We start from the raw sequence: 24,574 nt of genomic DNA, 5'->3' as shown, positions 1-24,574 counted from the left end.
CAATAAAATACTGGCAAACCAAATCCAGCAGCACATCAAAAAGCTTATCCACCATGATCAAGAGGGCTTCATCCCTGGGATGCAAGGCTGGTTCAATATATGCAAATCAATAAATGTAATCCAGCATATAAACAGAACCAAAGACAAAAACCACATGATTATCTCAATAGATGCAGAAAAGGCCTTGGACAAAATTCAACAACCCTTCATGCTAAAAACGCTCAATAAATTAGGTATTGATGGGACATATCTCAAAATAATAACAGCTATCTATGACAAACCCACAGTCAATATCATACTGAATAGGCAAAAACTGGAAGCGTTCCCTTTGAAAACTGGCACAAGACAGGGATGCCCTCTCTCACCACTCCTATTCAACATAGTGTTGGAAGTTCTGGCCAGGGCAATTAGGCAGGAAAAGGAAATAAAGGGTATTCAATTAGGAAAAGAGGAAGTCAAATTGTCCCTGTTTGCAGACGACATGACTGTATATCTAGAAAACCCCATTGTCTCAGCCCAAAATCTCCTTAAGCTGATAAGCAACTTCAGCAAAGTCTCAGGATACAAAATCAATGTACAAAAATCACAAGCATTCTTATACACCAATAACAGACAAACAGAGAGCCAAATCATGAGTGAACTCCCATTCACAATTGCTTCAAAGAGAATAAAATACCTAGGAATCCAACTTACAAGGGACGTGAAAGACCTCTTCAAGGAGAACTACAAACCACTGCTGAATGAAATAAAAGAGGATACAAACAAATGGAAGAACATTCCATGCTCATGGGTAGGAAGAATCAGTATCGTGAAAATGGCCATACTGCCCAAGGCAATTTACAGATTCAATGCCATCCCCATCAAGCTACCAATGACTTTCTTCATAGAATTGGAAAAAACGACTTTAAAGTTCATATGGAACCAAAAAAGAGCCCGCATCGCCAAGTCAATCCTAAGCCAAAAGAACAAAGCTGGAGGCATCACACTACCTGACTTCAAACTATACTACAAGGCTACAGTAACCAAAACAGCATGGTACTGGTACCAAAACAGAGATATAGACCAATGGAACAGAACAGAGCCTTCAGAAATAACGCTGCATATCTACAACTATCTGATCTTTGACAAACCTGACAAAAACAAGCAATGGGGAAAGGAGTCCCTATTTAATAAATGGTGCTGGGAAAACTGGCTAGCCATATGTAGAAAGCTGAAACTGGATCCCTTCCTTACACCTTATACAAAAATTAATTCAAGATGGATTAAAGACTTAAACGTTAGACCTAAAACCATAAAAACCCTAGAAGAAAACCTAGGCATTACCATTCAGGACATAGGCATGGGCAAGAACTTCATGTCTAAAACACCAAAAGCAATGGCAACAAAAGCCAAAATTGACAAATGGGGTCTAATTGAACTAAAGAGCTTCTGCACAGCAAAAGAAACTACCATCAGAGTGAACCAGGCAACCTACAAAATGGGAGAAAATTTTCACAACCTACTCATCAGACAAAGGGCTAATATCCAGAATCTACAATGAACTCAAACAAATTTACAAGAAAAAAACAAACAACCCCATCAAAAAGTGGGTGAAGGATATGAAACAGACACTTCTCAAAAGAAGACATTTATGCAGCCAAAAGACACATGAAAAAATGCTCATCATCACTGGCAATTAGAGAAATGCAAATCAAAACCACAATGAGACACCATCACACCAGTTAGAATGGCAATCATTAAAAAGTCAGGAAACAACAGGTGCTGGAGAGGATGTGGAGAAATAGGAACACTTTTACACTGTTGGTGGGACTGTAAACTAGTTCAACCATTGTGGAAGTCAGTGTGGCAATTCCTCAGGGATCTAGAACTAGAAATACCATTTGACCTAGCCATCCCATTACTGGGTATATACCCAAAGGACTATAAATCATGCTGCTATAAAGACACATGCACACGTATGTTTATTGCGGCACTATTCACAATAGCAAAGACTTGGAACCAACCCAAATGTCCAACAATGATAGACTGGAATAAGAAAATGTGGCACATATACACCATGGAATATTATGCAGCCATAAAAAATGATGAGTTCATGTCCTTTGTAGGGACATGGATGAAATTGGAAATCATCATTCTCAGTAAACTATCGCAAGGACAAAAAACCAAACACCGCATGTTCTCACTCATAGATGGGAATTGAACAATGAGAACACAGGGACACAGGAAGGGGAACATCACACTCTGGGGACTGTTGTGGGGTGGGGGGAGGGGGAGGGATAGCATTAGGAGATATAACTAATGCTAAATGATGAGTTAATGGGTGCAGCACACCAGCATGGCACATGTATACATATGCAACTAACCTGCACATTGTGCACATGTACTCTAAAACTTAAAAGTATAATAATAATAAAAAAAAAGAAATCCTCCCCAAAAAAAAAATTCTGCATTGTATTCTTACAGTTACATACCTAAACATCATCTGAAAATAAAGTTAATTAAATAATAAACATATTATATTAAAAAAAAAAAATAAAAATAATCCTTAAATTTTATAATTTGAAGCATGTATTAAAAAGAATCTCAGAAATTAAGTATCTGTTCTAAATAAGGGTTCCACAGTCAGACAATATAAATTGTTCATTTCTTTGCTCACTGCTTACAAAAATAATGTATTATTTTTGAGGGTGTTTGTACATTATATGTAAAGAAATTAGTTTAAAGTGATTCATACCAAAATACTGTTTTTCTCTTTGTTATTTAAAGTGGCTCCAGGAGGAAAATAAGCAGTAGTACTTGTTGTAATATCTAAGCTTTTACAAAGGTTCTCCTGGGTGGCACAGTCCATCCATCCTACATTAACAAGACCATCCTAAAATGGAAAGAAACAAAAAACCATGTTGTAAATGGAAGGCAAAAAGTTAAAGGAATTTAGAGCTTTACTTAGCTAAAAACACAATTTTTCTACCATAAAATTAAAACTTCATGCCTTAGTTCTACAGCAAAGTTAAAAAATAGATTTCTAATATTATAAATTACTTATTAATAAATTTAGAAATATCAAGTGCAAAAAATTGTACTTAGTAACTTGAGAAATAGTTTTTCCCTAATAGTAGAAATCTACTTTTTATAATTCTTTCTATGAATCCACAAAAAACTACATTTACAATTTTTATAGAAAGTGAGCTGTCCAATAGTCTTTCAGGTTAAAGAAAATAAACCAAACTACTGTTTAAGACTTTTCATTATGGCTATCCTTTTAATAATTACACAGTTTATGAGACATTCTCTGTATGTGTCTACAATTTGCATTTAAATTAATTAGAAAACCTTCCCAGTTTTCATCTACAGTGGCTAAGCTAATCCTTTAGTGAGCTCCAAAAATCCTGTACGAAAAATACATTCCTCATAACCTTAAGTTACTGAAAAAAATTTCTGGACTGGGCAAGTTAGTAAACAAATAGAGTTCTAACATACATTCAACTGGGATCTCGGAAAGATAAGGGAGAATGAGACAGAAACAAAAAGTGAAATACCAGCTGACAGGTTTCCACAACTGATGAAAGATATTAACCTATAGTGATCAAGAAGTCCAGTTAATCTCAATCAGGATAAATAAGAAACTCAGATCTATGTATATCATAATGAAACTTCAGAAAATCACAAACAATTAAAAGCTAAGAAAGAATAGATCTTGATCTAGGTGGTGTTACATGGGAGCATATATATGTAAAAATTAAGTTGTACACTTAAGATGTATTCACTTTACTGCATTTAAGACAGAACTTAGAAAAAAACATATTTGATTAAAATACATAACAGCAAAGTTTCAGAGGTAGTAAAATAATTTCTGTTTAGTACTCTTGAGTTAGGTAGCAAATGAGTAAGTCAGGATACATGTACAAAATTTCTAGGGTACCCATTAAATGAACAGTAAAAGGATGGGTAACCAAAGAGCTAGTAGTGATGGGAAATGAAATTTTAAAAATCACTTGATTAATCCAAAAGAAGCAAAAAGGAAAGAAAAAAGGACTATAAAACAGGTAGGACAAATATAAAACTAACAAGATGGAAGCATAGAGCCAAATATATCAAGAATAACATTAAATGTAAATGGACTAAGATAAAAAATGGCTACTAGATAAATACAAAATCTAATTACATGCTGATTGCAGGCAATAAATACAAGGATACAGTCAGGGTGACAGTAAAAAATGGAAAAATGCCAACATTAAACAAAACAAAGCTCGTGTAGTTATATTAGCATCAGTCAAGGTAGACTTGGAGGCAAAAGGCATGAAAGGAGATAAAGAGGGTTATTTCATCAGGTTAGAGATTCAAATCACCAAGAAAACATACAATTCTGAATTAATATCCATCTAGTAACAAAGCATCAAAATAGATAATAAAAATTGACAGAAACAAAGGAAATAGAAATAACCACAAAGTAGTGGAGGATATTAAGACACTCTCTCAGTTATTGATAGAATAGGCAGACAATAAAATTATTAAGATCTAGAGGATTTGATTAACATAGCTAACAAATTGGACCCAACTGATTTTATAGAAATGTGTACCTGTGAATTACAGGATTCATTTTCAAATGCATATGAAACATTTATAAAAATTTACCATATGTTGGGCCATGAAACAAGGCTTAACAACTTCAAAAAACTGATTCCATGTTCATTATCCACAGTAGAATCAAGCTAGCCAAAAATAACAAAATTACTTTTAAAAATACCCTTTATGATTAGGAACAAAAAATACAGAATCTGTGATTCAAAGAGAAATAAAAATGGAAGATTAAAAAATATTTTGAACTGATAATCAAAATACTATATATATATATCAAAACAGAAGATGTACCTAAAGCTGTAGTCACTAATTTATAATCTAAATTCATATATTAGAAAGGAAAGCCTGAAGATCAATGAACTAATCATTCAAGAACAGCAAATTAAATCATAAAAAAGTAGAGGGAAGGAAATATAGTACTTAGGTCAATGAAATCAAGAAACTGGCAGTAAAAAAAAAAAAAATCAATAAATCTAAAACTTGAGACTTTGAAAAGACTTACAAAGCTTAAAAAAACCTCTCCTTGGACAGAATAAGAATAAAAACAGAGATGAGACACACACACAAAATATGATCAGAAAGTAAGAAAGAACATCACTATAGATACTACAGATATAAAAAAATAGGATATCATGTACAATTTTATAGCAATACATTTACACATTTGCTTCAAAGAACGAAGTCTTAGAAAAACAGAATTTACCAAATAGAGGAAGTAGAAAATCAATCAATCTATCTATCTGTGTATCTATCTATCTACCTATCTATCGAGAGAGATTGGAGAAAAGTCTGTAATATGGATTCAAAGACAACTCCAGACCCAGATGGTTTCCTGATAAATTCTACCAAAAAAAAAAAAAAATTGAGAAAGAAATAACACCAGTTGCACAGAAACTGTTTCCAAAGAAGAGAAAAAGAGAGAATACTTTCCAATACATTTAAAGGCCAGCCTAACTTTCATGCTAAAAGTGCACAGACTTTACTGGAAAGGAAAAATATAGGCCAATCACTCTGATCACCAAATATTAAAAAAAAAAAAAAAGATACTAATGCTCAGTCCTCACCCTCAAATATTTTGATTTAATTGATCTGGGGGACCTGGTTTTGTTTTTTTATTATTTTTAAAAGCTCCTCAGGTGATTCTAATGTGTGGTGTTGAAAAACTAAAGGCCTAGGCATAGGGTGAAATAAGGAAACTGAATGAAACAAAAGCATACTAAGTTAGTAATTTTAATATCAAATAAAACAGAATTTGTGTAAACAAATCCATAATGCACAAAGAGAAATAAATAGCCACCAAAGTATATAATGATCATACTGCTGCCAACAATGTCAAAATATGTAAAGGACAGAAATATAAGAAATAGATAAATCAATGATTGATAGTAGAGATTTTAATACATCCCTCTTAGAAATATAGATCATGTAGTCCAAAAACAAATAACATGATTAATATATCTGATCTAATAAATGTAATATTACACCTAACATAGAGGATATTATTATATTCAAGCTCACAAAGAATTTCCACAATTTTCACAACTGACAATTTGTGTGGCTTTGTCAAGCCACAAAGCCACAAAGGGTATTTCAATGGTGTTAAAAAATCAACATCACTCAGACTACTTCCCAGCCATAACATGAGAGCTATATACATTTAAAAATGACTAAAAAAGAAAACAACAAAAGATAAAGTTGGGAAATGACAAAAACACTAACATGTAACTTCAGTTGAAGAGGAACTTATAAACTACAGAATACTTAAAAAGTAAATGACACTTAGAATTGATACCATGTCAAAATTTATTGAACGTAGCTAATTATTCAGGAAAAAACACATAGCTATGAATACAGTCATCAGAAAATAAGATTACAAATAGGTGAGTTAAATGTTCAAGAAATAAGGGAAGAAAATGTTTCAAATCAATTTCTAAACGTGTTTCTTTACATGGTGATATACTTTTACAAAATGATTGATGCTTACCAACATGCCACTAAGCCTGAGTCGTGTCTGTGAAGTCAAACAATCTGGGGACAAAAAAACCTTATGAGGTGGTTTTACCTTTATTAAGCCTAATGAAAATACTTGCATTTGCCTTTCCCCCAAATTACCATGTTCATTCGAACGCAATTAATTGAGCTGGACTCTATTGATAGATATGGAAATTCTTCTACACACACACACACACACACACACACACACACAAACACATACACACTCCCTCGTTCCCTCCCTCTCTCTTTCTTTCTCTCCTTTTAATTTCTAGGATGTCTAGCTACAGAGAAAAAGTAATTTTCTCTCTTTAGGTTAATACTCTCAATCTCTCCTCCTATCAACAATCCCTTTTACCCAAGATCTCAAAATTGGGGGAAATAAAATGTAACAGATATTTGATAAAAGTATATAAAGGATCCTCAAAATACAATAAAATCTTTAAATAGTGCCTTCACTATTTTTATGAAAGTTCTGTAAATATGAACACTAGAATACAATGAGAGAAGTTTTAGAAGAAAGAGAGCTGTAGCATCACAGAGCCTACAAAGACAGGGAGAAGCAATTTACCTGAGGTGAGAAGTAAAAGAATCTCAGAGAATGTAAGAACTTTTGTTCATGTGTGGATGAACAGAAATTTGGGCAATAGGCCAAAATGAGACAAAATCCCTTGGTGATTAGTTAAGTTTAAGGCTGACGTTTTGCTGCAAGGCAGTCCTAGCATAGGCCTTACAGGATGGGGTAACGGGTTGATTTTAGTTACAAGGCAGTACCTTTGTGATATAGCAGCATGAAGGCTGAGAGATGAAATGTGGGGAAAAGACTCATGTTGGGATTAAATACATGCAAATACATTGAGTTATATTTTGTTATCTTAGACCAATTTTTAACCAACCACATTGTTTGAACACAGTTTACAGTTTGTGGCTTGCTATGCAGAGTACTGAATTTTCCACTTAATTTATTCAAGGAAAGGTTCCTAGAAGAAGCTGTCATCTTCAAATATATAATTGTATGAGGCAAATCTATGTATGTTTGAGAGATATATATAAGCATGAAGCAAAGTCCATATTTCCAAAAAATTATTATTTTGGGAGGGGTTAGAGCTGTAAACAACTAGTTATTTTTGCAAATTGTCAAATAACATCTGTGACTATCTGAAGGTAGAATTTATCATGAGTCTATTTAAGCTGAAAAACTGGTCCACTGAACATAAAAACATAAAGAATACATTAAAAAATGAATAATAACCTCATATGTAAAGTAATGAAAGAGGCAAATATTCATTAAGTAAAAAAATTTTAACAAATATTCATTAAGTAAAAAAATTGTAATCTTGGGCATAAATTGTAGTTTCTAATACTTAATAATCAATTACAGTAGCATACTTAAATCTGTCACCAAAAATTTAAATGTCATGTTCTCTTCATTCCAACAAAATTAAAAAATAGTATTACCTCCTCCTTTTGAACAAAAAGTGATCAGCCAGCCAATACCAGCAGCAAAAGCAGTTTGTATGGAGTTAACAAAATTTCCTTAAAAAAAAGAAAAAAAGCAAATTCTGATCACCTATTACTCCTTTACTAATGGAAACAGTCTTCTAAGTAATTTTTCCTTTCTAATCTCACCCTCTTCTAATCCACTCTGAGTTTTACCAGTTATCTTTCCAAAGATACTCTTGGGTATGACAAATTCCTTCAATGGCTCTCCAATTTTTTCATCATATAAAACCTAAATTCATTATTTCATTAAGAAAAAAACTCAAATTGGCAAGTTAGGCCCCTGTGACTTGAGCTTTGTCTACCTATTTAGCCAGCTATATTATATTTCCCCACACCACTTGACCCAATTATTCATCTTATTGTCAGATTCATGAAGCAGTGCCAGTTCCCCAAATACACAGTGATCTCCTAAGGCTTCCTATTCATTTTCATGACAGATTGGATATGACTTCTTTCAAGAAGTATTTTCTAACTCTCTTTTCCCCAACTGGGTTGTTTTACGTATCTTATGCTTCCTTAAGCTCTATAATAATAGTTACTATATTGCATTTTAATTGTTTACTAATGTTTTCCTCACTAATGAAGTCACTGATGGCAGGGATTATATATTTTATTACTGCAGCCCTACTATTTAATAGTTTCTGACATGTAACTTTACTCAATGAATAAAATGAACATCTTGAGCCACGAATACTATTATTAGCTTAATCTGCTTAAAGGCAGTTAATGAGTTAAAAGCCTAAGATTAGAAGCATTTTTAAACTTTAAAATTAAACAGAATAGGTTTGAATTTACTGACTGATAAGCATATTTAAAAAAGCAATAAAACACTTGTATTACAAAACATTTTTTGCACTTTGAGAGATGCCTTTTTACCCTAGCCCTATCTCATATCCATTTCCCATATCTCGATAGTTCAAGTTTCTGTACAAATTTAACTAGTTTGTTAAATTCAACAGAGTTCAGAGTAAATGACACAATTCCCTTCTAAGAAACATGGAAAAGACACTTTAAAATTTCAATACCATGACCAAAATGTTAATATTGTCATTAAAAACAAAGTACTGATTTCAAAATACCCTGAAAATCAAGCAAATTAAGAAAATATAATTACCTGTCCAAAGTTCTGTCACTGTACTTCTAACATGCTGCATTGCAAAACTCACTAAACTCTCCTTTGATCTGTCTCCATGATATTTCACTGGGGCCTATTGGTTTTTGTAAGAAGAGAAACATCTTTTACTTTTTCTTTTTAAAACTCAATAAAAATAATACCAAAGAGTTTTTTACATTATCTTGAATAATGTAGCAAAGTTCTATTTCTCAATAGCAGAATGTATTTCCAAATGATATCCTGATAATCTTGACAGTACAGATTCTATGGAACACATTTTAATAATACCATTTATAATAGTTTCAGGTTCATCACTGGAAACTAAGAAAAAAGATATCAGAGCTTTACATTCAATGAGACAACACTTGTAAAATACTTTGTAAACTACCAAATACAATATACATATTGTATAAATTATGTTCCTTAAGACAGAAACTGAAATTGGCAAACATTTAATTTTAAAATATAGCAAAGTCAATGGTGTTTGGCCAGGCACCGTGGCTCACGCCTGTAATCCCAGCACTGTGGGAGGCTGAGGTGGGCAGATCACCTGAGGTCAGGAGTTCAAGACCAGCCTGGCCAACATGGCGAAACCCTGTCTCTACTAAAAATACAAAAATTAGCTAGGCATGGGAGCGGGTGCCTGTAGTCCCAGCTACTCGGGAGGCTGAGGCAGGAGAATTGCTTGAACCCAGGAGGCAGAGGTTGCAGTGAGCCGAGATCGCGCCCTTGCACTCCAGCCTGGGCAACAGAGTGAGACTCGGTCTCAAAAAAAAAAAAAATTCATAATCCAAAATGTTTATTATTACAGAAGACTAGTGAGATGGCACCTAAACCAAGACTTAAAATGTTCTGCAAATTCCACATACTATTATTTTCTCTAGTATTTAACTTGTCATAATGTTTCACAAATTTAAAAAATGCTAACTTTATCCCTTACCATTCCAGACCGAAAAATGAAGAGACTGGGATAGCTGTTGACTCCTTTCATTCGGCAAAGCATTCTATCATCACCACAGTTAACAGCTCCAATTCGAAGTAACCCATCCACTTCTTTAGCAAAGTCTCTCCACTATGACAGAAAAAGAAAACATATTTCTCTGATAAGACCACTTTTCTTCCCTTGAACACACTCCAAGCTATACATTTTTAAACCAGACATTTAAAGTATTTGATAATTATTTTTGATTACTATTCATAGAAAAAAAATTCTAACATATAAATTGCAGATCAATTAGAAATAAAATTAGTAATGAGGATGTGAAAAATACGTACTGTGGGAGCTAAATCATGGCAGTGTGAACAGCCTGGGGAGTAAAAATTTACAAACCACAGTTCTCCAGAATTAACAGCAGCATCTAAAAATACATAAAATGCAAACAACTTAGAATTATTTACTAAAGGTTCATGCATATTTTAGTTAAAAACTTTTTGTGGAGATCAGAATTTTAAAAAGTCATAAAATTTTCATATTGTCTTTCTCATTTTCTGTGCAATTTTTTCTATATCTTCTACATAAATGACATTCTTAAAAAATTAAAAATCTTTTTTCCAAAAGAAATATTTCAAATGTCAAACCAACAATAGCTTTTTAAAAAAACTCTCCTACGCCCATACTTAAAAAAGAAGCAGCCTCAAACTGCAAGATAAATATGGCCATAAAGTTGTAAAAAGTGACGGCACAAGAAATAGCAGCCAAACCTCACATAAGAGTTTGTGTGCATGAAAGAAATAAAGAAGACAAATAGTGAGAGTGACTGAGATTTAAGCTCTTCTATTATATGCAGCATAGGTTAAGTAGGTTTAGTCAATTCTGACAGCTACTTTAAACTCTGAAAGAATAAAATAAGAGACCTACATAATACAGTAAGGATTGAGGGGATTAAATTTAATCTAAGCCCTAAATAAGACATTACCTTGGAAAATCATTTTGTTTGAAAAGGTTGAGGTTTTTAACAATTCAAAACATTAATACATATTTGCTAAAATTACAGATTTGAACAACACATAATATTTAGCCAATAGTACATTTTATATTTTATCTGTAAAATGACCTGATGCAAATTACAAATTTTACTCCCTTAAAAAATTTAACATTGTAAAAATGTGCTTTCACATTCAAGATAAAAAGGCGAGGGTAATCTGCTTTTGGTTAAAGGATTTCCATGTAATTCCATGTTAAAATTTGTTATTATTTTAAAATAAAAATTTCAGAAATTACAGTAAGACATTAAATCATACATGGTATTCTAAATATGTGCAACTAATTCAGGCTAATTAGAAACAGGTGCAGGACTCAGTGTTCACCTACATTTCAAGTATAAGACAGACCTGTGGGAAAACAGTTAATCTATACAGGCAAAGTGTGTAATTCAGGACTATCAGCTGTTCTTTGGCAATGTTTTCAAAGTCTGGCAAATGACCATTCTATAGAGGTTGTCAAAAAAATTGCCATATTGGTTTAGACCAGAAACCAGTACAAATTTAGGTAAAAATATTAACAGAATTAATGCAAACTTTAATGAAAGAAGGGATTATCTTAACAGCTATAAACAAGTAATGAGGTAGTTATTTTTATATAAAAATAGCAATAATTACACAAGGTATTACTGTTCATAAGTCTTAAATAAAAATATGCTGTAAAACAAATTTGAATGGTATTTGACACAAAACCTTGCTCGTAGCAAAAATGTCTCCTACCCTGGTAACTGGCATACCTCAGATATTGCAGGTTTGTTTCCAAATCACACCATATATCACTATAAAGGAGTCACACAAATTTTCTGGTTTTCCTGTGCATATAAAAGTTATATTTACACTATACTATACTGTATTATGTAATAGCATTATGTCTAAAAAAAACCAAAAGAATGTACATAATTAGAAAATAGGCTGGGCGCAGTGGCTCATGCTTGTCATCCTAGCATTTTGGGAGGCTGAGGCAGGAGGATCACTTGAGCCCAGGAGTTTGAGACCAGCCTGGGCAACACAGCAAGACCCTGTCTCTATAAAAATAGCTGGACATGGTGGCACATGCTTGCAGTCTCAGCTAGTCGGGAGACTGAGGTAGCAGGATCGCTTGAGCCCAGGAGTTCAAGGCTGTGGTGAGCTATGATCCTGCTGCTGCACTCTCCAGCTGGGGTGACAAACAAACCAAGGAACAAAAAATAACTTTATTGGTAAAAAATGCTAACACTAACAGTCATTTGAGCCTTTCAGCAAGTCACGCATGTTGTGATGTTGATGGGTGCTGACTGATCAGGGTGGTAGTTGTGTAAGGCTGGGGTGGCTGTGGCAATTTCTTAAAATGAGATGACAATGAAGTTTGCCACACTGATTGATGTCTCCTTTCCTGAAAGATTTTCTCTGAGGCATGCAATGCTGTTTGATGGCATTTGACCCACAGTAGAACTTCTTTCAAAACTGGAGTCAAAACTGGCCTCAAACCCTGCTGCTGTTTTATCAACCAAGTTTATGTAATATTCTAAATCCTTTGTTGTCATATCAACATTGTTTACAGGATCTTCACCAGGAGTAGGTTCCATCTCAGGAAACCACTTTCTCTGCTCATCCATAAGAAACAACTCCTCACCGCCCCACGGTGAGATTATTATAATGAGATAATTATATTATAATTAGATCATTATAATGAGATTGCAGCAATTCAGTCACATAATCAGGCTCCACTTCTAATTCTAGTTCTCCTGCTACTTCTATCACATCTACAGTTGCATCCTCCACTGAAGCCTTGAACCCCTCAAAGTCATCCATGAAGGCTGGAATGAACTTCTTCCCAACTCCTGTAACACTGATATTTTGACCTCCTTCCATGAATCACAGATGTTCTTAATGACACTAGAATGGTGACTCCTTTCCAGAAGGTTTCCAATTTACTTTGCCTGGATCCATCAGAGGAATCACTACCTATGGCAGGTAGAGCCTTATGAAATGTATTTCTTAGATAATATGACTTGAAGTCGAAATTACTCCTTGATTTATGGGCTGCAGAATGGATATGGTGTTAGCAGGCATGAAAAAAAAGTCCCAGATAGCATCTTCTTCCAATGGAAGGCTGTCTCATTTACATACAGAATTTGTTGTTTAGTATAGCCACCTTCATCAATGATCTTAGCTAGATCTTCTGGAAAACTTGCTGCAGCTTCTATGTCAGGACTTGCTGCTTCATCTTGTATTTTGATGTTATGGAGATGGCTGTTTTCTTTAAACCTCATGAACCAACCTCTTCTAGCTTCAAACTTTTTTCTGCAGCTTCTTCATCTCTCTCAGCCTCCATAAAATTGAAAAGAATTAGGGCCTTTCTCTGGTTAGCCTTTCGCTAAGGGGATGTTGTGGATGATTTGATCTACCCAGACCACTAAGACATTCTCTATGTTAGTAATATGGCTGTTTTGTGTTCTTATCATTGGTGTGTTCACTGGAGTAGCACGTTTACTTTCCATGAAGAACTTTTCCTTTGCATTTATAATTTAACTAGCAAAAGAGGCCTACCTTTTAGCCTGTCTTGGGTTTTGATATGCCTCCCTCACTAAGCTTAATCATTTCTAGCTTCTGATTTAAAATGAGAAATGTGCATCTCTTCCACTTCAACACTTAGAGGTCACTGTAGTTATTAATTGGCTTAATTTCAGTAATGTTGTATCTCAGGGAGTAGGGATTCCCAAGAAGAGGGAGAGAAAAGGGAGAAGGAAGAGGGACCAGTCAGAGTAGACACAAAAATTAAGTATGCCATCCTATGGGCACACTCCAAAACGATTATAATAGTAACATCAAAGATCACTGACTGCAGATCACCGTAACAGACAGAATAATAATGAAAAAGTTTGGATACCAAAATGTGACAAAGAGACATGAAGTGAGCACATGCTATTGGAAACACGTTCAGCTGACAGACTCGCTTGACATAGGGTTGCTAAAAATCTTCAATTTGTTAAGAAAAAAAAGGGCATTATCTATGAAGTGCAATAAAGCAAAATGTAATAAAATGAGGTACACCTGTACTTTGTCTTCACAGAGCACTTCTCTTATTTGCCAAGTTCCCAATGATTGCTGAGTAATAAGAATAAAGTTAAAATATTTTTAATACTGTATCATCACAGCTCAATGGGATGTTGTGCCTAACAGTGACCCAAAATAATTACATTTCAAAATGCAACTTTCCACTTCTAAACTATACAACTACAGCTACTGTCTGTTAATATACATACAACTCCAGTTAACAGCTTCTGTTAGCAAAGTAAAATGTAATTACTTTGCCTGTAATGTACAGATCAACTGTTTTCCCACAGGTCTATCTTATACTTGAAATGTAGGTGAACACTGAGTCCTGTACCTGTTTCTAATTAGCCTGAATTAGTTGCACGTATTTAGAATACCATGTATGTTTTAATGTCTTACTGTAATTTCTGAAATTTTTATTTTAAAATAATAACAAATTTTAACATGGAATTATATGGAAATCCTTTAATCAAAAGCAAATTATTCTCGTCTTTTTATCTTGAATATGATAGCACATTTTTACAATGTTAAATTTTTTAAGGGAGTAAAATTTGTAATTTGCATCAGGTCATTTTACAGATAAAATAAAAAATGTACTATTGGCTAGATATCACATGTTCAAATCTACAATTTTAGCAAGTATGTATTAATGTTTTGAATTGTTAAAAAAAAAAAACTCAATCTTTTCAAATAGAGTGATTTTCCAAGGTAATGTCTTATTTAGGGCTTATATTAAATTTAATTCCCACAATCCTTACTATATTATGTAGGTCTCTCATTTTATTCTTTCAGAGTTTACAGTAGCTGTCAGAATTGACTAAACCTACTTAACCTATGCTGCATATAATAGAAGAGCTTAGAAGGCATTTGCTTGTTGACTTTCTAGAGAGCCAGAAATGATAACATCTGCTTAGCAGAAAAATGCCTGGGAAAGCTTACTAGAAGGTCCTTCTCTATCACAACAATGCTCCTGCTCATTCCTCTCATCAAGCAAGGTTAATTATTTATGAATTATCTCTGCAGTTTTGTGGCTGCAATTTATCTTGAACTACCATTTGGGGTTCTATATGAATTATTAACTGTTCTTAAGCTTTTCTGCATAGTGACACATCTGAAAAAGTGTGAACCCATATATAATGTAACTATCAGTGAAGTCTCATTCTAGGTAGACTCATGGATTAGTAAGCTTGCAAGTTTTGTTCAGTTTCTCTATCTGTAATTCCGATGTTTTCTGAACCATTGGTACACAAAACACTTACTGATGTATTAGGAGATGAGAGACAATAAAAACCACACAGGAACAGCTATAGGTTTATATAACTCACACAAGAGAATTATGATTCTACCAGCTTGTGACATGAGCATTAATTGTATTAACAATCCAAATGAATCAAATTGTCTTATTTTATTTGCAGAATATAGGGAAGATATATTTTCTATTCACTTAGAACATGTTCAAGTGTTCACCTAGAAGGCTTTTAACAAAGTAACACATTGAACAGCTATTTTGTATGTGGAGCTCACCAGCATGATGTAGAAAATAAGATTAAAATGCCACCCTTGGCCAGATGTGGTGGCTCATGCCTGTAATCCTGGCACTTTGGGAGGCCAAGGTGGGTGGATCGCCTGAGGTCAGGAGTTCAAGATCAGCCTGGACAAGATGGTGAAACCCTGTCTCTACTAAAAATACAAATACAAAAATTAGCTGGGCGTGGTAGCGGGCACCTGTAATCCCAGCTACTCGGGAGGCTGAGGCAGGAGAATCGCTTGAACCCAGGGGACAGAGGTTGCAGTCAGCCAAGATCGTGCCACTGCACTCTGGTCTGGGCAACAAAGCAAGACTCCGTCTCAAAAAAAAAAAAAAACAAAAAAAAAGCCACCCTTGCTTAGAAGGAACAAACTGTATAAAATCAAGTAGCTGTAATAAATTTTTAACGATAATAATAAATGAAAAACTTTATATAGATTTATACGTATTTTTTGCGACTGGTATGCTATTTTAGCTTTCTTTTTTTTTTTTGTGGTGCCATCATGGCTCACTGCAGTATCAGCCTCCCAGATTCACGCGATTCTTGTGCCTCAGTCTCCCAAGTAGCTGGGATTACAGGTGCGTGCCACCACGCCCAGCTAATTTTTGTATTTTTAGTAGAGACGGGTTTTCCCCATGTTGGCCAGGCTGGTTTCTAACTCCTGATCTCAACTGATCCACCCGCCTTGGCCTCCCAAAGTGCTGGGATTATACAGGTGTGAGCCACCGCACCCGGCCGTATTTTAGTTTTCTAAATTAAATACAATTGTGATAAAGCAATATAAAATTGAAATTTGATTTGAAGTTTAATTTATTGCTTTGAAGCAGAAAAAATAAACCTATTATTACTGTATAAAGGATGAAAATATAAGAATCTATTCTGGTATACAATTTTCTAAAATGCAATGGAAAATGCAGAACTGTATTTTTATGGCCATTTTCACACAAAGTTGCCAATCAAATTAAATCTACTTCCAAAATAACTATACCTTTATCCAAAACTCTAAAATCAAAAAGCTCTGAGAAGTTTTGCTGTAAGTTTGTAGCAAGCTCACTTGGCATCCAAACCTGATCTGAACTGATTTTTAAATTTCTTTTATTTAGTATATATACTTACACATTTTGCTACAGAAATATTAATGTTTCTATTATGGTACACTTCCCCACATTCTGCTAGAAATATTTAAGATACAGTATATTATATTATTACTGTTCGAAAATCCAAGATTTCTAAATTTCAAACATATATATATCCCCAAGAGTTTTAGATGAGATCGAACTTGTATTAGTTTTATAAAACCTTAAGCCCACAAACTTACCAAATTCTCTTCTTTCCAATGTTATGATTTCAGGATCATCATCATAAATACCTAATTTTAAAAGTATATAAAAATTATAAAATCAAAACTTCACCATATAAATTGCCACATAAAAATAGATTACTCATTTTAATCATCAAAAAAATCTAACTACTATATTAAATCTCAAACTTAGAAAATATGCAACAACCTAAGTGAAAAAAAAGTAAATAATACTATCAATATATTTAGGGTGATCTAAAGATATTAGAATTCTGATATGGACTCTCATAGATGTGTATGTGGTAGTTCCTAATATTCACATAATTTTACATCCATATAAAATTTATATTATGGTTTTAAAAATAATTACAGATTCAGCAAGGTGCAAAAATATAGACTCTTGTGTACCTTTTACTCACCTTCCTCTAATGGTGACATGTTATGCAGCTATAGTACAATATCAAAAACCAGGAAATTGAGAGTGGTACACTGTTAACTAGACTACAGACCTCATTCAATTTTCAGATTATATGGTCTTTAATACATGGTATCATGTTAGAATACCTTCTGCTAAAAAGCTTAGAGTATTTGCAGAGGCAGACACAAATATTTAGTAAATATAAATTTTTTAGGCTTTGTGGGATGTATGGCTTCTGTCACAACTTCTCAACTCTGCTCTCGAAGTGTGAAAGAAGTCATATATATTATGTAAACAAATGAACGTAATTCCATTCCAATAAAACTTATTTATAAAAGCAAATGGCAAGCCAGATGTGGCCTATGAAATGCAGTCTGCTAACCCTTGATATAGACTATCAAGGTGTAGAGAATATACTTGAAAATACTATTTTGAAAAAAAAAATTATATTTACTAAAAGCAAATCCTCCAGATATAAATTTAAAATACTTTATTTAGTCTAATACAGAAGCATATCCAGTTCTTAGCCTGCATTTTCAGTTAATTCATGACTAGGAGAAACACTGAGTCTCTGAACACACCTTCCTGCCTTGATACCTGTGTGTTTACAATCTCTCTTCCTTGGTTCCTTTACTTTGTTTCCTCCTTCCACCTTACTTTTTCCTTCATGTTTAAGAAAAAAAACACCCTTCGTCCTTCTCATATGGAACCTTTATTGATAATGTTTCAAGGTATTGACCTTAATGTCAACCGAAGGCCAAAACACCTTAAAACATCAATAACATCCTTTCTTGGAAAATGTGATGCTCTAAAATATATTGAAAGAAATTAATATTATTCAATACTAAAAAATACTGAAAGAAATATTTAACTACCCCTAATGCAAATATATAGTCATACATCACTTACTAACGGGGACACATTCTGAGAAATGTGTTGTTAGGGAATTTTGTTGTTGCAAAAACATCACATGAGTGTACTTACACAAACCTAGATAGTATAGCTTACTACACACCTTGGCTACAAACCTGTACAGCATGTTACTGCTGAATAGCGTAGGCAACTGTAACACAATGCTAAGTATCTTTGTATTTAAACATAGAAAAGGTACAGTAAAAATATGGTATTATAATTTCATGGGACCAATGTCCTACATACAATCCATTGTTAAGTGAAATGTCATTATGCAGTCCATGAAGGCATATTTTTTATTAAATAGCAATCCTTATTTTAAAAGTATTTAACAAGATTTGACCAATACAGCTTCGTATCTGTACAGATCATCTCTGTATACCAACTGACTTTCCTTTTAAATTTCACTCCCACAGCAAATTAAAAGGAGCTAATCAAAGTGACGCATCTTAAATATATAAGCTAAGTGGTGAAACAGAATTCACTTTTCTTTTACTCAGATAAAAAATATTTCATAAGTAATATCGTATCACCTCACCAAAATCATAACGATAATAGTTCCAGCTTTCATACTGGCCACCTTGATTATCCTCAAGTCCCTTTTCTCCATATTTGTCATACTTTTTCCGTAGATCTTCATCTTTGAGTACTTCATATGCTCTATTTATTTTTAAAAAATCGCCATGTGCACTTGGGTTATTCTGTTAAAAAATATTAGATATAATACAATTATTTCAGATACACAATCCAAGTTTCTTCAGAACATATATGTAGGTTTAATTAATCTAGTAACTTCTGGGAGACCACATACCATCATGAGGAGGGGTAATACAACATGACATGAGTTACCATGGGTTGAAATGAAGTATTTTTTAAGAAACTATAATCTTCAACAGCAACAACAAAAGAGAGTAAGAAAAGTAATGAAATAATTGACTCTTCAAAAGGTTGACAGACGTTATCAGACCATGTGAGTTATTCTTCCTAAAAAATGCAGCTGAAACTAATAAGCCTGTTGAAACTCTTAATTTCATAAATATTTATTACTCTTTTAACAATTATAAATCAATACATTTGTAGGTTATTTTTCTATTTGAGGTAAAATCAACTTAATTAAAAAAAGGATGTGCCCCAATCTATCAGATAATTACATAAAAGCCAGTATCAGAAAACACCCCAAAATCGATCCCAGTACTTTGGGAGACCGAGGAGGGTGGATCATTTGAGGTCAGGAGATTGAGACCAGCCTGGCCAACATAGTGAAGCCCCGTTTCTACTAAAAACACAAAAACTAGCTGGGCAGTAGTGACGCACGCCTGTAATCCCAGCTACTCAGGAGGGTGAAGCAGGGGAACTGCTTAAGCCTGGGAGGCAGAAGTTGCAGGAAGCTGAGATGGCATCACTGCACTCCAGTCTGGGCAAGACAGTGGAGACCCTATCTCAAAAAAAAAAAAAAAAAAAAAAAGAAAACAATCCAAAATTGGATCAGAAATATTTCTTCCTTGTTACTGTGTTTCATAAAATTTGTTTCTGAAGGATGCTTTCATTTAAATAATACTCGGATGGTAGAAGGTCTACTATCTTTTATATGGAAATTTAAAAATCATTATTTGAAATTTTAAAGAAAAATTAAAAAAATAAAAATCTTAAACAGAATGTGGATCTCAGGAAAAGATAATCAACTAAACAATATTTAAAGAAATATTGTTTCTCTTGCTCAGCTTTATGCAATGAAATAAAATAATCCTATTTTAAAACTTCTACCTAGAAAAGAGAAAATCTTAACTATGGCTTCTCCTTGTTAATGATGAACGCTAAATCTCATTAAGAAATAATCAAATAAATTACAAAAACACCATAAAATTAAAATGAACTTAGTTTTGAAAGGTTTACATTAATAGGTACATAAATATTTATGACTGGCATTATATTCAGCTGCTGTCAAGTATTAATTCATAAAACTTTCTCTGGTTTGTGGACTTGTGCACAGAAGAAAACAGTCAAAGTTAAAACATGCTATTATTAGCTATTACTTCTATTTTTAGCAAGTCATACCCTCTGAGTTTTAAAAAAATATTTTTTGTTCCTGTTCTAAAATACTTGATCTTAACCTACTTTAATACAAAACCTACTTCAACTACTTCACGGATATTATCATTTTTGGGGTTAATGTCTTTAATAGAATTGTTGGAAAATCGTCTACAAATTAAGAGGGAACTGAATTTTTGGTACTGACATTCCTTCACGGGATCCTAAATAATCCAGAACATTTTGGTGCTTTTGTTTCTAGCATACAAGTTGAATTATAATTTTGACATGTGATTATTCTTAAGCATTTGATCATTTAAAGCAATTTAAATAAATATCAAAATGTACCAAAAATATAATCAAATATTTTTAAAAACAAACGTTTACCTACCGGGTTTTTATCAGGATGTAACTTCAATGCCAATTTCTTGAAAGCTTGTCTTATTTCTCTACTGCTTGCAGTTTTGGATACTCCAAGTAAACTGTAAAAATCCTGCTCTGTGCCCACTAAAATGGCCATATACACTATCAGAAAACAGAGAATGATCCTTTTCAAGTCTCTGATATAGTCATCTTTACTTAACCAGACTCCCATTCTCTTTCTTATGCAAGTTCTGATTTAAGTGAACATTAAGATTCACTGTTGGTTCCAGTTGATGTAATATGCAAATTTGAGAACTTCTGTCCACATTACTTCAAGGGTGAATCAAGCATCACAAATCTGTCCCCAAAAATATTAATCTAAAAAAGAAAAGCAGGCAGTTAAAATACATTTTGAACTAAACAATAATAGCACAATTTATTTATCAAAGAACATGGTCAGCAATACAATCTCCATTAAATGGCAAATCAGTGTGAATGCCCCACGTTCTATTTTTCACTCTTTCTACATCCATGTAGCTAGATTTGTGAAATCACTGAGGACAGAAGATAAAAGGTCATGAGTTGTAGTAAGTAGCTCGCACACACACCCTCGGCAATTTATACACTGAGAAAAGACCTCTGACAAGCATCAGAACATAAAGGTGGCAATAAGCTACATGTCCTTCCTCTTTCTACCCAGTTATAGCGTTGCCTTTAATACCTCTTCCTTTTAGCTACTTCTTTACCTCCTAAAGCTGTCTAATTTTCATTTTCAGCAGAATTCACTTGTAGGAAATGTCCTTGGGAGGGACTAGAAGGAAACATAGGGTTCTTTACTTCTCATATAACCCTACCAGAAATGACAGTGAAGTATATTGTTATAACAGACAATCTACACAGCAGTCGATCTTTTTCCCGGAGTTTTCTCAGAAGGTGCTTATACTGAATTTAAGTAGAGGCCATTTTTTAAAAATAGTAGAAAAATAATTGTAAGTTACCAGTGTAATTTTATTGCAAAGTTCATGTTTGGTGTAAGTAGAAACAAAACACAAAAAGAGAAGGGAATCGGTTATTTAGACATACTCTCTGCAGGGCAAAAACAATCATTACTTTATCATATCACATTTCAACCACTGTATTTTACTTCCAAAGATCTCGTAACGCTTTGAAAAATCTAACGCTCCTTGCACCTCATTTCTGTTTTTCATTTAATCCTAAATGTCTATTTTAAAATTTTTCTCTTTACCTGTGAATGGTCTTCAGCTCATTTCTAATACTTCCTTTTCATTCCACAAATATATACCTTTGAAAAATATAATGATGTAGAGATTAACAAGTATCCAAACCAGAAAACAACCATCAGAAAAAGAGAGGGCATAGTCTCAATTAACACTTCGGGATAAGATGTTTCTCGCCCAGGGGTTGTTCTCAGCGTGGGTGTGGCCGAACTGCCCGTGGCCCGAGCTACGGGGCAGGTGGAAGCGCCAGGTAAATGCAAGGCGCAAGCTTTTGCGTTGCCATCACTGCCGAGTGGGACAGGGGAGAGGGGGAAAGATGAAGACAAGGGGGAACGGGGCTGTCAAGTGTTGCTGGTGTCTGAAGTCTCAGGTCGGACTCAGGGAGAAAGTGTAAGTAACTGAGAGGGAATCGCTGGGCAGAGGAAGGGTGGTATGGATAACAGGGAGGAGGAAGGTGCGGAGCGAGAACACAATGCCCAGGTCTAAGAGCGCACAGGAAGGGAGGTTCAGGCGCTCAGCCACTCCGCCCCTCCCTGACCGGAGGGCCCAGGCCACCACCAGCTCCAGCAAAGCCCTGGCCCCGGGCCCATGCCCACCTTGCCATCGCGGGGTCGCTTCCTGTAGCTACTCCCCCATCCTCAAACCCTGGCGGCGGACCCCGCCTGGCCGAGCCCAAGCACCGCGTGCGGGAGAGAAGCACACGCACTCTCCGACCGCCCAGCCGCGGCGCACGGGATGGGTAAGGTCCAGCCACACCAGCGACTACTAGCGCGCGGCCGGCACCGGTCGGCTCCTCACGCGCCGGTCTCCACGGCGAGCCGGGGCGGAGCCTGGCGCGGAGCATTGTGGGAAAGGCGTGGAGGACGCTGCCTGGGAGACCCGCTGCGGGCCTAACGGGCGCGGCGGCGGCGGCGGCGGCGGGGTGGAGAGGGCGGTGTAGGTTTAGGTTGACGTGGCGGTGTGCGCGGGATCCGGCTCCGGCTCCGGCTCCGGCTCCAACGCGGAGCTGAGCGAAGTGCCCTGGCCAAGCAGCCCGCGCCCCCTCACCAATGCAGCCGGCGCCTGCCGCGGGCGGGGACGGTGGATGGCGAAGCCCGCCTCTTCCTGCTTCCGTTGCCAGGGTGACGGGGAAACCCAGAGGGCGGGTTTTGGGGTTGAGCTCCCTGAGAGTCTTTTAAAGGGAAGACGGAGCTTTGGAGGATTTGTATGGGTGATGGGTGGGTGAGGCCGAAAGGCGAAATTTGGCGGAGAAAGGAGAACTTGCCTGAAGCGACACTGATTGCAGTATCAGGCTAGCGGAGTGAAGAGGCAGTAGGAAACTTGAAGGAAATTAAAACATTTACAATTTTGTGTAAGCGTGTGTATCAACGAGCATTTGAGACTTCTACAATATTTTCTGGATTCTGAGTCATACAAGCTAGAAACTGGGGAGTTATCGTTGTTCTCCTCTCTTACCTTGATATCCTACTGCTACGGTACAGAAACTGCATTTTGTGCCACAGCAATATAACAATTGAAGTGGTTATATTTACTACATTTTCTATATTTAAAAGAGAAAACCGAGCCTAGAGGATACCTGCTTATAACATCAACCCTAACATGAAATAAGTTGTGATTGGTAACAGTTTCGGGGAGTAAATCAAGTGTCAGCTTCTAAAAACTTGGAAGACTATACAGGATCTATGGCTAAGCTAATACGTGGTAGGAAAGAAGAGGAAGTAGAATGAACAAAGGCAAACATTAGAAGCAGCCTGATATAATAGTAGTTAATATGTCTCAGGAACTGGTCTAAGCACACAAGTAGTAACTCATTTAGTCCTCCAAATAATCTTACAAGATAGTGGCTACCATATCTATTTCCCATTTGAGGAAACTGAGGCAAATATTTGAGAGCTGAGATTCACATCTAAGCAACCTGGCTTCAGAGACTGTGATGTTAAGCATTATGACACAGTGTGTAACCATTTTGTTACACACTGTAACAAAATCTTAAAAGTAAATTGAAAAGCAAACAGAAAACTGGAAGATGAAGCAGGGACCAGATCACAGACAGGTTTTTATGCCAAGATGAAGACACAGATTTCTATCTCTTAGGTGATGAGGAAGCTTTTAAAAAAGAGACTGAGATTGTATTTTAGATCATCCTGGCAGCTATTGGAGAGAGGATGCAAAGCATACAAAACTGGAGAAAGAACAGGAGAATGTTAGACAAATAGGGTAAATGCTTTAAGAGGTGGTGGGCCGGGTGTGGTGGCTCACGCTTGTAATCGCAGAACTTTGGGAGGCCGAGGTGGGTGAATCACTTGAGGTCAAGAGGTCGAGACCAGCCTGGCCAACATGGTGAAATCCCATCTCTACTAAAAACACAAAAATAAGGCAGGCATGGTGGCGCACCCCTGTAATCCCAGCTACTCGGGAGTCAAGAGAATCGCTTGAACCCGGGAGACAGAGGTTGCAGTGAGCCAAGATCACACCACTGCATTCCAGCCTGGGTGACAGAGCAAGACTCTTGTCTTGGGGGGGAAAAAAAAGTAAGAGATGGTGATTGGTTGGATATGGGAGATAAAGGAAAGATTTAAGGTT

General features: G+C 35.4%; 1 protein-coding gene across 2 annotated transcripts in view; it reads right to left on the bottom strand.

Moving 5' to 3' along the window:
- Positions 1–22,056, bottom strand: part of DNAJC10 (DnaJ heat shock protein family (Hsp40) member C10) — a 63,889-nt gene extending 41,833 nt beyond the window's left edge. Inside the window, exons 1-10 of one of the 2 annotated variants that reach the window (XM_054478981.2) lie at positions 22,000–22,056; positions 20,782–21,131; positions 18,901–19,063; positions 17,051–17,101; positions 10,463–10,545; positions 10,128–10,259; positions 9,188–9,281; positions 8,029–8,106; positions 6,563–6,606; positions 2,735–2,872 (exon numbers count right to left, since the gene is read on the bottom strand). In XM_054478981.2, coding sequence (XP_054334956.1) covers positions 2,735–2,872; positions 6,563–6,606; positions 8,029–8,106; positions 9,188–9,281; positions 10,128–10,259; positions 10,463–10,545; positions 17,051–17,101; positions 18,901–19,063; positions 20,782–20,985 — 987 coding nt within the window. In that variant the 5' untranslated portion in view covers positions 20,986–21,131; positions 22,000–22,056. Of the gene's footprint in view, positions 1–2,734; positions 2,873–6,562; positions 6,607–8,028; positions 8,107–9,187; positions 9,282–10,127; positions 10,260–10,462; positions 10,546–17,050; positions 17,102–18,900; positions 19,064–20,781; positions 21,132–21,999 lie in introns of those variants that run through there. The other variant, XM_063647674.1, reaches the window with a different exon arrangement.
- Positions 22,057–24,574: the final 2,518 nt, after the last annotated feature.

The sequence above is a fragment of the Pongo pygmaeus genome, chromosome 11, assembly GCF_028885625.2.
Source record: "Pongo pygmaeus isolate AG05252 chromosome 11, NHGRI_mPonPyg2-v2.0_pri, whole genome shotgun sequence".
NCBI lineage: Eukaryota > Metazoa > Chordata > Mammalia > Primates > Hominidae > Pongo > Pongo pygmaeus.
This window is presented reverse-complemented; position numbering and strand designations above follow the sequence as displayed.